The sequence below is a fragment of the Neodiprion pinetum genome, chromosome 2, assembly GCF_021155775.2.
Source record: "Neodiprion pinetum isolate iyNeoPine1 chromosome 2, iyNeoPine1.2, whole genome shotgun sequence".
NCBI classification, from domain to species: Eukaryota; Metazoa; Arthropoda; class Insecta; order Hymenoptera; family Diprionidae; genus Neodiprion; species Neodiprion pinetum.
Window position 1 is genome coordinate 33,256,509 of NC_060233.1, and position 17,251 is coordinate 33,273,759.

A 17,251-nucleotide genomic window follows, 5' to 3' on the forward strand; every position below is an offset into this window, starting at 1 on the left:
ATTGGCTTTATCCCGGTCGTTCAAACGAATTCGTAAGAAGAAAGAGAAAAACCTCCAACTCCGTTTGGATATTTTTATTTTCGGCCACTGCATCGGCGAGACAGAGAATCGGGCGAATAGTTTGAAATTGAAGTATTCCAGTCACATAAGCGGTGAGCCATTGAAGTATTCACCGCGTGTAACCAACAGAGCCTCCCGCCGGGTTATAAAATACTACAGGTGTAACCTCTCTTCAATCAATTTTTGTCCAACCGATAACTTATTGCAATCCATTATATCTGGTGCTATTTTTCCATTGTCATCCGTGCCTAAACGTTCCGTTCAAAGTTTATTTCCCGCTCAGCGAGCTGCAGTGAATAATCTGCAATTTGCCTCATCGTCGATTTCTTGATCATCAATACTTTTCGATTCATTTACCGATCGATCGTCACTCGTACAACGTTATTTGGCCAACAGGGTGTTTTCCAGTACCTGCCTAACGATGCGGGGGATCGTGGAAAAGTACGTGGAAACAATAACGTTCGGGGGTTCGTCAACAACGGAACGCGTCACGTGATTAACTGAAACAACTGCACGGGCACAGGGTTGACAATGCTGTAATCAGCGAGCTTTCCTACCGTCGTATATGTATACGTAGCACTGCGCGTTCGGTGTTCCCCCAACAATGTGCCATTGTTCACCGGTATTGTTGGCCCCCAACCTCTGCAGCCTCTGGTCTACGAATTTATATAACAGCTATTTTATATAAACTCGCGAGTCAATTAGTTCCCTCGCCTGTACATATATGCACGTTATGCGTCGAAAAATCGAAAAAATCATTTTAGAGTTTAAGATGATCAAGCAATAGATTCGATTGAACGATCAACTGTAAGGTGAGAGTGCCGGTTATTGCCCCTGTCCCAATTATTAACCTTTCTTGGCTGTATCTGTTGGATCTTCACTTTTCAAATTACCAAAAAAATGAATTTGCAGTGTTTAACCCTCTGGCAAATGGTTGTAGTCATCGAGAAATTCGCAATTGGCGCCGTCAATTTATAATTTTGGAAAGTATAAGGTTCAGGAATTCTGTCTAAACGTGTCAATAACTGGTACACTTACCTTACAAGCTTTCTCATTATTTTAAACTCAGATATTTGACCGTATTACGTATACCGGGTGGAACAAATTTTTAGGAAAAAAATTCCATGACATTTTCAGAATTTCCAGGACCTAGTTTTCCCTGGTATTTTCTCAGTTCCAGTAAGTTACTAAAACCTAGATCCTTCAGCTAATTAACTCTATATTCGATTCGAATTCAATTCAAATTGAAGAAAAATATGATGTACAGAAAAAGTTAGTTTGAGCCAATTTGTTTTATCGCCGAAAAAAAGTTAACTTGTAACCTCAAAATATGATTTCTATTTCCCATCATAGAAAACTGATATTTTCAGTTTTTTCCATGACCAATTTAAAAATCCCCTGAAAATTCCAGGTTCTCCGTGACCGCTTTAAAATACCTTGAAATTTCCAGGTTTTCAGGCTGACATACTCCTAAAAAATGTAACCAAGTGTGTCTACAGCGTGTCTGAAAGCTCGGACACAAAATTCAAGGCTGGCGATTAAATCTTCACGAACGCGATGTGACAAAAATAGGGAGTAAAAAATCGGCAAAGCTCGTCTAGGACGTGCCCGCATGCACTGGAAATCCATAACAGATAGAAAACGCGCGAACAGAGCACAAAGGAGATACAGGCGTTAGATCGACACCCCGATCATTTGTACCGTGTGTGTAAATATACATATAATATACCGCACAGATACCTACAGCGTAAAAGAGAAACAGAGATAACAGATCTGGGTTGGCGAGAAGGCGAGAATGAAAATCTCTATTATACGCGCGTATATGTATACGTATACACAGTACATGGCGCAGAGCGTATAACAGAGAGATAATTCGGGGAGTATAAGTGACTTTCGGCATCTGTATTATAAGGCGCGATGTGCGTGGTGTGTATAATACGCGACACAATGCGGCTCGTATCGCGTTCCGCGTGCATGTATACGTAAACACGCGTGCACGAGGCGTGCACACCCCCAAAGATTCGCGAATCTCGAGGGGCGTTTAGGTCCGGCAACGAGGGATGCTGTGCAGCTAGACGAGGGCGAAACAGGGTGAGACACGCGACCGCTGATTATACCATTCATCGGCTGCTCTCCCAGAAAGAAGAGGTTATGGGAGGTTAGGGGGGACGAGGCGGGAGCGCGTCGCCCACCCTGAACGCGCCGTTTCAACCCCCTCGAAGGGGCGAATTTATTAAATTTTTATTTACATTTTTGCCATCCCTTCTTTTCTCTAGTGATAATCACTTCGAATGATTTTTCTTTACCATCGTTGAAAGTGTAATAATAGCTAATAGTTCAATCGTTTTGAACATACGCGTGTATTGTAAGGATGAGTGGGGCTAAAAAGATAGAAATATTTAAAAATAGAACGGCCACAATATAGAATTTTTAAAGGAGAATTGATTTAATTTGTATAATTTAAAAATGTGGAATGTCCAAGTATGGAGGAGCAAAACAATAGCAAGGTTAGAATATAGAATGCCAAAATGTAGAACCACCAGAATTCGTCTCGATAATATAGAATCGTATATATGAATTTGCCCTTCTATGTTTTGAACTATCTATATTATGTCTTTCTGTATAATATTTCGATTTCACATATTTCCCATCTTCTGTACATGGACCTTATATATTTCGATGATTCTATGAATTAGATTTTCGCGTCATTCAAAACCGATATTTTTATTCTTCTATCAGTCGGCTATTATAATTTCTTAACCCTACCCTGTAAGGATGTATTATAGCGTAAGCGATGTGGCAAATTTCATTGCTGATTGGAGCTCGTTTCTTGTAAAAAAAAACGTAAGAAAAGAAATAGAAAGGAAATAAAAATTCACGCATTTAAGTATAACGTTTCGTTTAGTTGCAAACATCCGTCATCCCGGTCGAATCGAGAATAATAATTCGACGAGACTGGTTACGTGAGGAAGTTTGATAGGTAAACGGTATATGTACGTGTATTAATTACCTAAGTAGACGTGTGTTGTACTCTGTACGGATGCAAGTAAGGACGCGCGGATAATTTGACTAATTAGATCGTTAGGATAATTGCGTGCCAAGGCGAGTAATCCGCAAGCAGGTGACGAGCGTGGATCCCTCATTATACGCCCTCCTGCAGCTCGTCGCAGCGTCATAACGTTTTCGTTCGACGTGCTGCAGTGAGTAAAAAACCGCAATAACTACCAGCATGATGCATTCGTAAACGGGTTGAAAATTTCATTTATTTACTTTAACCCGTTCGCATTCCTTCTCCTTTTCCTCTCCGTCTTAGGGAATACACCGACATAGGCATACGGCAGACGCTCGTGCAGAACTTTGTGTGTATAAGGTACAAGTCATCAGGTATCGCATATATTACGAATCGGAAAAATATAAGCATGCGCGTATATCACGTGTATACGTATACGGATGGCGGCGTACCCTGTAGGTATTCTATACCTTGGAAGAGCGGGTGAAAAGAGAAGAGACAGAGAGAGAGAGAGAGAGGGAGAGAGAGAAGGAGAGAGAGAAAAGAGAAAACAGAGATAAAGAGAGAGAGGAAAGATATCGTGCAGGAACTACAAATATTGAAATGCGTATATTTGCCTTCTCCTGGCGCGCAGTTGCTGCAGCCCGGCGATAGCATTTTATGAGACGACGCTGCGAACATAAAAGGGACATTATACTCGAGTACAGAGCTACTTCGCGAGTCCGTACAGAGAATCGACCCGACACTTCGCCTCTATTAAGGACAAACCCGTATTCGCTACGTTACGGCCTCGCAACTACCCCCGACCATCAATCCCTGATATACACGTGCATTATGCCACAGAACTCGGATCCGATTCGAGCAGTTTTCAATTTTTCATTCGGTGTCAACTCTGGCGAATCAATCACGTTCCCAGGATTTTACACTATTTCTGTATTAAAATTTCACCGCCTGTAATTGCGTAAATGAATTGTAAGGAGAAGTCGAAGGAAATCGAATAGAATAATAATTATTATTATTATCATTGAATATGAAAAGTTTACGTAAGTATCGTAAATACTAGTAAAAACCCTACAGAGGTAAACATAAACAAATGAAAAGAGAATAAAAACCTACAAACTACTATGGAAATATTTTTTTTGTTTTTTTTTTTTTGAGAAAATTGACAAAACGAAAAATTGCTCGTGCGAAAGATTCTCAAAGATATTCTAATCCGCGCGCTTTCTCCCTCTCTCTTTTTCTCTACGAACCGGCATGCGCTGATCGTTACAGTTATCTCATTCACCGGAAACTTTCACCGCTGACGAATAACGTGATTGTTGATTGGTCGATTGTACGGGTAAGTAAAAACGCGAGTTCACCCCCACAGTGCGACACTCGACGTCCGGTGATTTGAAAATAAAAAAATCGAGGGACCAAAATTTGGCAATTTGCATGAGAAAGTTTTATTTGCAAAACGAGAGTGTAATTGAACGTGCGGGTTATTCTCGATTCGTTTACCGCACCCGTAATTTTGTCATCGTATATTATCCTACCCTGAAAAGATGCTCCAAGAATTCCTTCACCACCACCCCTTATAGGATTTCTCCTTTTCTGGCATCTTATCGTTAATAGGTATATATAGCGGCGGCTGCGGTTCTCTTCCTCGGCCATGGTTTATATTTATATATATACATATATAGGTATACTCGTATGTATACGTAGACATACACCCTCGTCTCGACTCACCTGATAACGATTAAGTTACAACAGCGAAGACACTTCGAGAGATATTATAACAGGCTGACGCATTTCAAGTTTACGGAGAAAAATAACCGAGTTCTGATACACGTTATACTAAAAATTATATAAAGAAGAATAGTGAAATTGGAGAAATTCGTTACCCGCTACAGAAAACAATATAAACTCAACCGAGACAAAAATTAAAAATAATCTCACGTAAATTCTACGAGTTTGCTAAATTTCTGACAAAATTCGAAACGGACACGATCGTCATACCTGATAGAAATTCAATAAATCACACCATACTTTCGGATAATTCGGAACAATAATCGATCTAGCTATAGGTAGTGCAGTATCCTTACACCCACGTAAACGAATGAAGTGACGAGTTCGAAGATGCGGACGAACCGAGTTGGCAAAAATAGTTATAAAAAGGTGTTTGAAAAAAAAAAATCAATAAATAAACAAAGACAATCGAAGTCGAAAAATTCAAGAACGCTCGACCCGAGGATGTTCGAGGCAGAGTAAATCGCGCGATAGGCAGCCTCGGCGTGTAGAGCCTCTCACCGACCACCCACCAAGTGGTTTCGTCCACCTGTTGCCTCCGCGCATATCCATGGCAGCCGCCATCTCTGTATTCGGGCGAATCAGGGAACCGGGTTCCCGGGTAGTTGTAGTGGGAGTAGAAAATCTCCCTGGGTTGGCTACGTTACGTTCTCCTGCGGGAGCGGTAGCGGCGAGGGATTCCCGCGGGCTCTCCGTATACGTTACGACCTTAGGAGGATTTCATTCCAGGACTCATTTTACTCTCGGCGATGATGCGAGCCGCGGGTTTCGGTCTATTTGCACAGCGGATCTGCCCGGATGAGAGCCAAAGTCACGGGTAGCCTCGCCGATCTCGTCTCGTTGTTTCGATAATACATTTCGTTAAACGTTCGATTATAAGTAACAAACACCTCGACAACCGCGACTCGTCGTCGTTTATTAATTTAGTAGCGAACGGTGTCGGCGGAATGACGGAAAAAATTACTTCGCACCCAATAATATCGAACTTGTCCGTATAGAAGAACGGGAAAATGCAGACACGCGGTTGACGATTTTTTTATTTCCTGCCAAATTTGAACTACGATTGTTGTTGCTGTTGAAGAGGAAAAACAAGGTGTTGTAATCGTTGGGAAAAACGGTAATAAATATACGACAAATTAAAAATACACCAATCGAGCTAACGCAAATGAATAAATGAACAAATAAAGGAGAATGAAAATAAAAGTGTGCCACCACCGTCGCCCCTGTTGTGATCATCAGACTAGATAAGAACAACTCTTTGGAAAAGTGGTTTTCATATTTATAACGAACAATTAAAAATTTGACGAGAAATTTTTCATCCGTCAAAAATAAAAGATCAAGGAAAAAAGAATCAAGGAAAGCAAATTACTTTCATCAAGCTAGAATTGCAACTAGTATTGGATCAATTTTTCCAATGCTAATAAGACATTTCGTGAAAATAATCGCTTGTTGACACTGGCCGCGATTGGCTGTATAAAAAAAAAAAAAAAAAAAAAAAAAACAAAAAGAAAACAACAAATTTATAATGTCATCGAAAACAATGCACAACGAGCATATAAAACGACCTATGAACGCGTTCATGGTTTGGTCAAGAGGTCAGCGACGGAAGATGGCGCAGGAAAATCCAAAGATGCACAATTCCGAAATATCGAAGCGACTCGGTGCCGAATGGAAGCTTCTCAGCGAAGGCGAAAAGCGACCGTTCATCGACGAGGCAAAAAGACTGAGGTGAGTTTAGCTCCAATAAAATACTTATGGAAAGCGCAAAAATTGTTGAACGAAACTTGGTCGATAAACGAGTGCAGGCGTTATACGGTAAAAATTAATCCTGATCTGCCAGGTCCTTGTACGATCCGCGGAGCGTGGAAAACATCAAGTTTATTACAATTTTCTCGTAATTACCCCACGGTATTGATAATAATGAATAACTTTCGAGTGAGTGTAGGTATATTTAGCCGTGAAGAATCTTCGAGTGGCCGTATAATGATTAGCCAGGGGTGAAAAAGAGGGTGATGAAAACGGCTCGTGGCGGGGTACCTGTAAGATGTAAGATCGAACCTCGACGTCGTAATGCGGCGGTAAATTGTTGCTAAATCATGGGGCGTTACGCGATCTCCTGCCGGATAGATAGGCGCAATAATTTGCCGGTGCTAGCCGTCCAGTCCGGCAGCGCTTTGCCGTGCAGCTTTCAGGGGCAACATTGTGCGGGATAGGTAGCGATATTCGCAGCGATAGTCGCAGGGTTGCCTAGGGGAAGCTTAATCCCTTCGGCAGCGTTCGAAAATCCCCCTTTCCTCCAGCCGTATTTATTCAAGTGCCCTTTATTACCGACCCTGAATATTTAATCGACGTTATACAAGTTTATTTAGACCAGTGAACCGCGCCGCCGAGAACTACGAGACCCACGGAATGACCCCCAGCAGTTTGTCGGTGATTTTTCGTGTCTCCTTAATCCCGATGTCGCTGGACTCGAATCTTGCATTTCAATTACTGACGTGCGTTCGACGTGGTAAGTTGTTTTTTTATTGAACTAGGAACATTCCATTCGATCGAAAACGATTAATCGGGTACTAAAAAACGCGTCTCTTGGAATGTTCGCAAGTACGATACAATTGAGATACTTCTACGCTAAATATCGGCGAGTTTAAATTAGCGATAACCGAGTCGGAACCGCGATCACAGTTTCACGACAACGCCGAGCTGCGATAGCCGTTGAAGATGACGGGATGGAGGGGATTGAAAGAACAAAGATAAAAAGAGAAGGAAGAAAGAAAAGGAAGAAGGGCAGAGAGTGTCGGTGAAAGGGGGTGAAACCCTGGGTACGGGCTCAAGTTCCGCTGTATCTGCGGTACGATTGGCCGCCGGTATAATCTCAGGATGGGTTCGCAGCGGCTCACAATGTGGCCCTCTAGATAACAAATAAAGCTCCATTGTCGCAATTGTGTGGATTTAAAAGGATTTCGCCTCCTCCGTCCCCCAACCTTCACCCTTCGGCTTCGGCTGATGGCCCAGCCACTGAAGGTATATGGCTGCCGGGTGTCCCTGCACCCCGCAGATCGCCGCCCGCGACGCAAAAACGCCGGGAAACAGACGATTCGCGGATCCAGGAACATATCACCGTCTCCGACGGGTCGTGCACGCCGAATTTCAGCGATACCTAGCGTAGCTGTGGTGCAAGCAATAAGAAACGGGAAAGAGTGGAGGGCGATGAGAAAAATTATACTTTGCGTATGCGTGTAAATAGAAAATCCGGTGCAAGTAACTTTATTTAACGTGCGTGTTATAGTTGCCGGTGATGGATGGTCTGGTTGTCGGGAGGTTGAATCTGTTTGTTTAGTTCACATTTTCCGGTTGAATATTGATCGAAATCAATTTATCATTTTGTGGCAAACAAAGAATTTTATAGGATGAGCGACTATAATCAAAAATAATAGTAAGATTTTCGTGTTAGATTTTCTGGTTACAGCCGCAAAATTTATTTACATTTTGTACCCTGAGGAACTGTAATTTTCGTTATGGTACAAGAATAAAAAAGTCGTGGACTGAACACTGAAAAAAACTCGCTTTTATAACAAGTAAATACATGCATTTGTCCTCCCTATTTTGTTTCACAAGACGTACTGTGATCTAATAATTTTACTGATTTCAAAATCGATGCAATGGTTGTTTGTTGTATTCAAACAATTAAGGTGTTTCGAATCCCTAAAATATTTACTTGATTGAAGTAAAAAAACTTTGATCTAAGTAAATTTTATTCTAATCGAGAGATTCTCATCTTAGTAAATTTACTAGTTTTTGATGCGTCTTGTTTGGATCAAACGAATTGATGATCGAATGAAAAAAAAAAACAGGGACAAAAAATAAATACATATTTCAATCAACAAGGGCTAAGAATTACGGCCGGTGAGCTCGAGATCAGTTGACTTTGCGCCGATTTGACTTTGAGAGATAAAAAAATTCCAACATTCAAGAGAGTCATACAATAATCAGAACAACGTAATACAGATGTGCGAAAAAAATGGCTCATTGTATTGTAAAAAGAATATCACGCATGAAGAACCAGTCGTTTGGTTTATACAACTACGCGTGAAAATGATTCGTGCAAAATTCAAGTTGCGTTCGATAAAATGCGTAGTTAACAGAAAGTCAACCATGATCTGTATATAATGATAACCGGGAAAATCCATCACCGTTTGAGAAATGAAACGTATAGGTATTTTACTTCTGGAGGAGTTTCCGGTATTCTTTATACTTCCGATTTCCGATCCCCCTCAAATTTTTTATGGGTATTTTGCGAGTAACGTACAATTTCGCGGTTTTTACTCTTTATACTCGTATAATCTTCGAATTGGCAAAACGGAATTATGCGCACGATGTCCATGGGTCATATAACTGGACCGTGAGTGAGAGGCAGCGATAAACCGATTAACGGAACAGCGGTTGAATTTAATTGACCCGCTTGAGAAAATAAATTTACAGTATTTCGAGAGGTCTAAAACCGTTTATTAGATTATAGTAACTTGGCACGAACTAAAAGGTCCAAGAAATTACGAAATGTCAAATTTCGTTTTCTTCGCCCGCAGTTCAGGATAGTAATAAAAAAAAAAAAAAAAAAAAAAAAAAAAACCCCACATACTTCGGAACGGTGGATAAAAAAACCGAGGACTGACAAAGGTCAATTTTTTATCACGCAACGATGCCTTTTTACTTCCGGGGTTTTGGTAAAGTCAAATAAAACATCCGTGTACAAACGCCGAGTCGAACGGTGTATTATATGAATTGTTGGATGTGGCGGCTTACCTACGTTGTAAAGATTACATTTAACAGGGTGAAACCGTGTGCAGCGTATAAACGTATACGTATACACTTCGCTCCATTCCCCAAGTTTCACACAGACGTACGCAAATACGTTTACAGTGTTTACGCATTTATGCTGAGTTATTGTTCAGGCTTTACGAGTGTTTATGCTGATTTACGCTTTGTGCTATACCGACTCCTATCTGCCGGGACACATTGTCGCGAAATTATTATTCCGGACCATTCGGATGCTGTGGAGAATGCGCGGAAAATCCTGCACCCGTGCTCGTGACTCGGTGTACATATGAGTTTACACGCACACACACACACGCACACATACGCAAATAGAAGTACTACGCTCCCGCGACTCTCTGAAGTATAATTCGCGTTTCACTCATTCCGCCATTGATTACGACATCGGTGTAAAATCGCGTGCCCTCGTCTTTTTCAGTTTCATCTCGAATTCGCGGACTTGAAACATTTCCATAAACCACGTATGACCGATCTCGATAATTCAAAGAGTACGAGTATCTTCAGGAAATCGCCCTTGAATTTCCGACGTCGGAATTACAGTTTCGTTGAAAGGGAGCCCTGCGATATGAAGCGATGAATTTTCGTGCTCGAGAAATAAAATAAAGAGAAGTAATGAAATAAAAATGTAAAGGGAAAAAATCCGACCGAAACGCCGCTCGTACGCGAAGATATATGAGGAACTTAGCCAGCTCTTTGTTCCCGTATCTCTCACCTAACACGTAGGTGCGGGGTATATTTGCCACAAATTCTGCCCGCACGGCCTATCGCTCCCCTCCGGCAAAGAAATAAAGAGTCCTTTGTACCTACATATGTATGCCACGTTATGTTATGTATGTAGGTTTGCATATATCCCCGCGCTTGATACGCTGTATACGTATTACATGTACACTAGGCTGGTTAAATAATTCGATTAGTTTTTTTTTCAAAATCACATGTCCAATAGTCTTGTCGGAAGAGGAAATAAGACGCCTGTTATAATTTGAGCCCTTAACCTTCCGTGTGAACACTGGGTCTTTTAGGGAACAGTAGCTTTCTAAATATCAATTTTTATAAACAATATTTCCAAACTTTTGAGACTATCAGCTTTTGTATAAGATAGTTAACACTTTGGAGATAAACCCGGAATTTTTTCTAATTTCTTGACAGCCTAGAACACTTCAAAAAAGTGTACAGAGAAAAAATGTAAAAAAACAAGTATTCGCACAAAGGGTTAATATTAATATTTAGTGGTACTTGAACGCGATTTTTCTTTTTCCATTTTTCATTTACTTAACACTGGGAAATGATTTTACTTACTTACGAATTTTGTAGCTTAGTAACGAGTCAATGTGCAGAAATGTTTAATACAGAATTTGTAGGAAATTTGATGCTCTACAGAAAAGGTCTGTAATCATTTTTTTTTTAACTCAAGTCTTCCAAAAGTTATTCAAGGTTAAAGTTGAAGTCACGTAAAAAATCACTTTTTTCGAAATTAACAGCGAAAAAACTAGACTCATTACAAAATATTGTCGACTTTTTTTTGTAAAGCATATCAACCGCTATAAAATCAGGTCATTCGATTAATTTTCGATCTGAGCAGATTTATTTTGTAATTATTACAAGTAATAATGTACAATATATGTAAGTCCAATTGACAAGCACCTTTGTTTATCAAAAAAATAAATTCGCTCGTATACATACATTCACGAAATCTATAAAAGCGTTTAAAAAATTCATGCGGTGAAAATATCAGACGTTTCATTTCCACGTCTTTCTTTATTTGTTATTTCACGACAATTGTCGCCCCGAGACAAGGTGACCGCCAATCGATACCGTAGCAAGGCAAATTCACCGCAAAGAATGCGTATCGGGAGCCTTTTTCCCAATGAAACGTGAACAAAGAAACAGATATTAGGTACAGACATACAGATACATTGATCTGAAGACCAAGCCCGTATAACGTACGAAGGGATGATAGAAACGTATTAATTTTGGCGTACTTGTCTACTAAACCTGAGTCTAATCGTCCAGAGAAAGTCAAAATAAAGTAATAAAAAAAAAAAGAAGAAACGGAAAAGAAATGGTGAAAAATGAGAATTTCTTGGGGCTGTGTGTATACGTAGTATATAATCATGGACAAATAATAGGTGCCTAATATGATTAACCTTATCGAAGCGTATTGACAGACAGAAAAACAAACAGATAAACTTGAAGAGGGGATTTTTTTTACCGATAGTTTTGTTTGCTGCGTGAGTTCTCCCTGTCCGTATGCAGGGTAATCGAAGTTCCGGTCACATCTGTGCAGCTAGAATTTTCTTGAATATTTTCTATATAATTTCTATACAATAACATTTCGTTGAATTTACGTGGGAGTATCAAACGATGGAGTGAAATAAAAATTGACTCATAACATCTGAAGGCCGACGTAAGTTTCCGCTGTCAAGAAAGATCGTCCTTGCAGAATCGGCGGGAGGATAAAGACTTTGTAAACGAATTTACCTTTCTCTATAACCTCAAGGCGTCAAGCCCTCAAGGATATCTTATCACTGGCTGAACTTAAACGCGTCTGCATCTACGAGATATTTGTCGAGTCTTTTGACGCAGGCGGACCACTAACAGATAAGAAATATATAGCGGACAAGAAAAACCCGTGATAGCATAAAGACAGCAATGGAATACCGCTGCGGTAGCAAAGAGTAGGTATCCACGTATCAAGGAATTACTTGTATTGTACCGTATAACATAAATCGAACAAGTTCGTTCGAAAGTAGGTGTGACCAGCGGAAGGTTTTTCAAATTGATGCGTACAAGTGTAAGCTCTAGACTTGAATTCTTGCAGGTTGAAAAATAATGACCTCGAAAACCGAGCGAAATTCGCTGTACAGTATAGAAACGGATTGCAACAACGTAACGTAACATCGAATAACATCATCCACTCAACGTCGTTCGAAATGATTTCGTAATCTCCGAATTGAAAGTGAAATCAGTAATGTTAAAATAAAATTCTGCATCAATAAATAATCGGTAGTCATGAGAAATCATTTTGAATCTTAGAAATCTCTTCGCAATCTTAAGAAATCCTGAGAGAAGTCACCCAGTCAAAGTAAAATCATATGTCAATGTGTAATCTCTCGTAATCACTCTACAAAACGTAAGTGATGATGAAATATTGTACCCGATCACGGTGTCATTTTTTTCCCAATGAAAGTCGCCTCGGTTGTTTCCGTTCCTTTCCACTGGTCATGGACCAACCATAGAACGCATTAACGGTACGGAAACGAGAATTCTTCCTTTGGCTTTCGGGGTGAAGGGTCAACGGCAGTCGGTAATTTTGGAGTAACAACTCCATCAAGCATGGTCAGCAAAGGAACCCTTAGCGCGATGTCAGGGAAGGGACGGTGCGCATTGTACTAGAGTACCGGGTTACATATTCAGGCGGCGACCCTTGCGGATGAATTCCTCCTAGTGTTCCCGGTGTCAAGGTTTACCGAACGTCGAGATTCACGCCCCCCTAACAAAGTTTTCTTGGTCCTCTGTTCCAGGGCGCTGCACATGAAGGAGCACCCTGACTACAAATACCGTCCGCGACGAAAGCCGAAGTCGCTTGTGAAGAAGGAGAACAAATTCGGTTTTTCCCTATCGCCGTTGATGTCGCCGGGAGAAACGTTGAGCGGAATACCTCGTAGCCTCCTGCCACCAATGCCGCCGCCGACGCACCCCCTCCTCTCTCACGAGGACCTCAAGATCCCCCGATTCTTCCCACCCTTTCCCTACCCCCTCTACCCCCTCCACCACAAGCTGGGTGACGACTTCGCGGGGGGTAAACTCGCCGCGGAATTCTCGGCCTTCCAGGCGTTATACGGCAGCACCTTTTACTCCCAGGCAGCGGCCACCGGCTGGCCCGGACTCGGGACCCAGTCATGCGCCCCGAATTGCGGATGTCCGAGTCCAACGAGCGAGTCCAAGAGACCGCTGTACCTCCTGGTCAAACCGGAGGACCGATTTTCGGCACCGAACAAGGCGGAGGAGGTCGGCAAGGACGTCGACTCTTCGCCGGGGGTCGGAGAGCCGCCCGACGAGGATGCCGGCTACAGGGAGAGGAGTTTCGAGGGTTCGACGGCGGGCAGGAGTTCGTCGAACGGAGCGGTCAAGCCGGGGGCGGTAGACGCTTGTCCCTTCTCGGTTACGAGCTTGACCGGAAATCCCCCCGACGCCTCCCACCACGTCATATGAAGACCGCTCCCGGTTCTCCCGGATCTGAATTTCCGCGGGAACCACGTATCCTCAGGCTGGACGACGCCTGACTGGTGGAGGATACCCCCCATGCTGTCCCCCATTCCTCGGGCCACCGTTACCACCGTTACCACCGTAAACGCTGCGGCCTACGGTGCGGGGGACAGAAATTCGGCCGAAGATGTTAACCGATCCGCGCCCGGAGATGCGGATCTCGAATTGGACTGCAGATCCCCCGCAAAGGTCAACGGCGTTTAGTAGCAATTGTGAATTTGACTGTGAACTGTTACATGTTACACGCGATTCCGCGATGCGGGTTATAATCAACTCCTCTGATATATTCAAACCGGATCTCTTATCTTATTATATTGCTATAATGACAGCGCGGAGGGATTATCCAACAATCGTTATTTATTTAACTTTTTCTCGGCGTAGTACGTGTTACACGCATTCCTATCTTAACTACTCACAATCAGTTGAACTCGCTAATTTCGATTTATCATGCTCTGACTAAGAACGTCCGATCTTTGAAACGACGCGGACAAGCGGAACATTGAATTTTCAAGTTGAACAGCCAAGTTGCAAGTAAGAAGGGAGAAACCACGTTTGTTGTTTGTCGCAAGTTTCTTCTTTCTTTCTTTCTTTCTTTTTTCAATCACTTGCAGAGCACCGATGTTACAGATACAGTCTTTCTCTCTGTTCACACCATATGCAACCTTAAACCGTCTGTACTTTCTTAAATACTTTATCCTTCGCACACGGTTTAATAAACAGCGCACCAATGATTAACACTTTGATTGTTGAAAATCACCCTTTACCAGGAATCGTGCACAACAGAAAGAGAAGTTCGAAGGACACTTCGAATAATGATATAAAAATTGAAAGAACAGACGTACGCGCGTGGTATCGACTTTCACGTAACCTAATACAGATCCCGCATGCGGTACGCAATAACGAGGTACGAAAATATTGTCAAGTTCCTGCAGAATTCCTCACGTGCAGAAGCGAATAGGTAGGCATAAAAGAAGGCAAAGAATGCTCGTTGCGTACAAACTCCTGCCGGTTCTAAATGCGGTTTAAGAAAAAAACTACCTACACACGAGCAGATCAATTGATAATTGAGAATAGAAAAAAATCTTTGACGCTATTTCTTCCAAAAGCGGCAAGGCAAAGGGACAGACGGACGGATTCGATAAGCCGATCGACTGTGCATATACGTACGAAATGAAAGCTTGCGCGTAGATAGCTAAGTCGAAATCCTACAAAGGGCGAATTGCCCGGGAGTGTTCCATTCCGGGTATACCTTGTACATGCCCGGAGTCCGACGAAATTCAGACGAAACGCATACGTATTATCCTACGAGATCACAGTGGATGCCTCTACCTAGACATGAGTATGTATATAATATATATGTGTGTGTACGTCTGCACGCGAATCGCGAATTGACGTAGTTGTACATATCATACATGGGTATGTGTATACAGGCAATGGCGAAAGATAAAGTGCACAGAAAGAAGACGGGAGTAGAGTGAAGAAAAAGAAAATGAAAAAGAATAAATAAAAAAAAAATAAAAATAAAAAAAAAACTTTATAAAACGATGGAGAAAGGGAGAGGTAAAAAGAAGAGGGAGAGTGGGGGGGGGGGGTGGGTGGGAAGGGGGCAAAAAACGCTTTCCAACGGAAGCAAATCTCCTCTTTGGTGATCAGCCAGCCGAACTAAGCCAAACTCATGTGTGTATGTATATATATGTATATCTATATACCTGTATAACGCGGCGTGGGTATATTATATATGTTCGAACACCCTCGTCGTTGCCGGCGTTACACGGTATATATACGTATTATTATAATACACGTTGGTATGTTACGTACGTGGACAAGTCCGTCCGTCTGTTTGTCTGCCCGCCTATTCGTCCCCGATAAAGCTGAATACGTTTTGGAATACTCTTTCTCATACGGAATTATATGTATAAAGCTCTGGCAATGAATCGAAACGTTCCTTGGATCGAACTGGTATTTGGCTGATTGATTTTTTTTCGGATTATTTTTTTAAGAACGATCAACTATTTTTACGTACAAAAATATCATGGTTAAGTCAGACTGTCGTAATTAAACACGATGAGTACTGTTACGTTGTTCAACCTTTTTTCTTCACATTATACTATAATTGTATGCTAATAAAAACAAATCTATCGAATTGTAATCGGTTTTCTTATTACAAGTTCCAAGATTTGCGAAATGCAAAAAAAAATCTGCTTTAAAAATGAGTGCGATTTTCAGTTGCCTATGAAATAATTTATTGGACCATTATACTGTTAACCTTATTATTTTATAATTTACGTATGGATATATCTGTTATACGAATGAATACGAAGTTAAATGTTTTAATTATAGTAGACGGATGTAAGTTTTGTTAAGTTTGTTTGAGATCAAGGCGAGAGAAGATGAGAAAAATAAATTGTAAAACAACGCGATGTGTAAAACAGGCGTTTAACGAAACCCGTGACATTTGTGCAATCGTTGTTTCTTTGTTTCGTACGTTCTAGAAATATATAGGTGTAGGAATATACATAATTATATGTATTTAAAATAATGTGATGAACTTTAGAAACTGTAAGGTAAAGAATACGATTAAGGCATTGTTTTCCATTCGTCGTGTCTGATTTTAATTCAATCGAATTCTATCACTTTTGTTTCGTTATTTAATTTTACACGTCGTTTATACGACGCACGATTTAACGATATACGTAAACATGACTTTGTTGTAAAATTGAATAAATAATTAATAAAGAATAAAAACAAAAATGTTGAGCCCAACGAAACGTTGCGTTTGCATTTGAAAATAATGATCGAGATATCAATAGGCTATTCCGTGAAAAAATTACGGTAGATTCTCATACTTGTTATACTAACTCCTTACAGGAATATATATATATGAACGCAAACAAACAAATAAAAATCACAATCTGTAATATAATAGAATTAAAATATGACCCTTGTAAATAAATCGAGAATAAATTAAACATATACGCAATACTCAAAATACGTTCTATGTCTCGATGTTCATTCAATCCCCGCCAATCACGAAATCGAAACTCTTCAAAATCCGCACGATACACGCACGTGTACGATTTCCCCTTTTCTCTGCGCGTTATTCCGTCTCCTCGCGAAGTAAGAAATTTTCACCTTGGGCTGGGAGATGGTTTAGAGCTGGCTGCAGGCAAAGGAGGAGGGACGAATAAGGAATAGGGAATAGGATAAAACGGACGGGATTCTCCATTAGTATTCGAGGAAGTACTCGATACGATTGTGCCGGGTATTGTAAGCGAAGAATACCTTCATTGAAGCCCC

At 41.2% G+C, this 17,251-nt stretch overlaps 1 protein-coding gene across 1 annotated transcript; it reads left to right on the top strand.

The window, feature by feature from the left end:
• The first annotated feature begins 6,383 nt into the window (after positions 1-6,383).
• LOC124212121 (uncharacterized) lies at positions 6,384-15,415 on the top strand. The gene is made up of 2 exons (XM_046611891.2): positions 6,384-6,586; positions 13,210-15,415. Exons 1-2 carry the CDS (start codon positions 6,384-6,386, stop codon positions 13,898-13,900), a joined length of 894 nt encoding a protein of 297 aa, XP_046467847.1. The 3' UTR covers positions 13,901-15,415.
• The last annotated feature ends 1,836 nt before the right edge of the window (positions 15,416-17,251 follow it).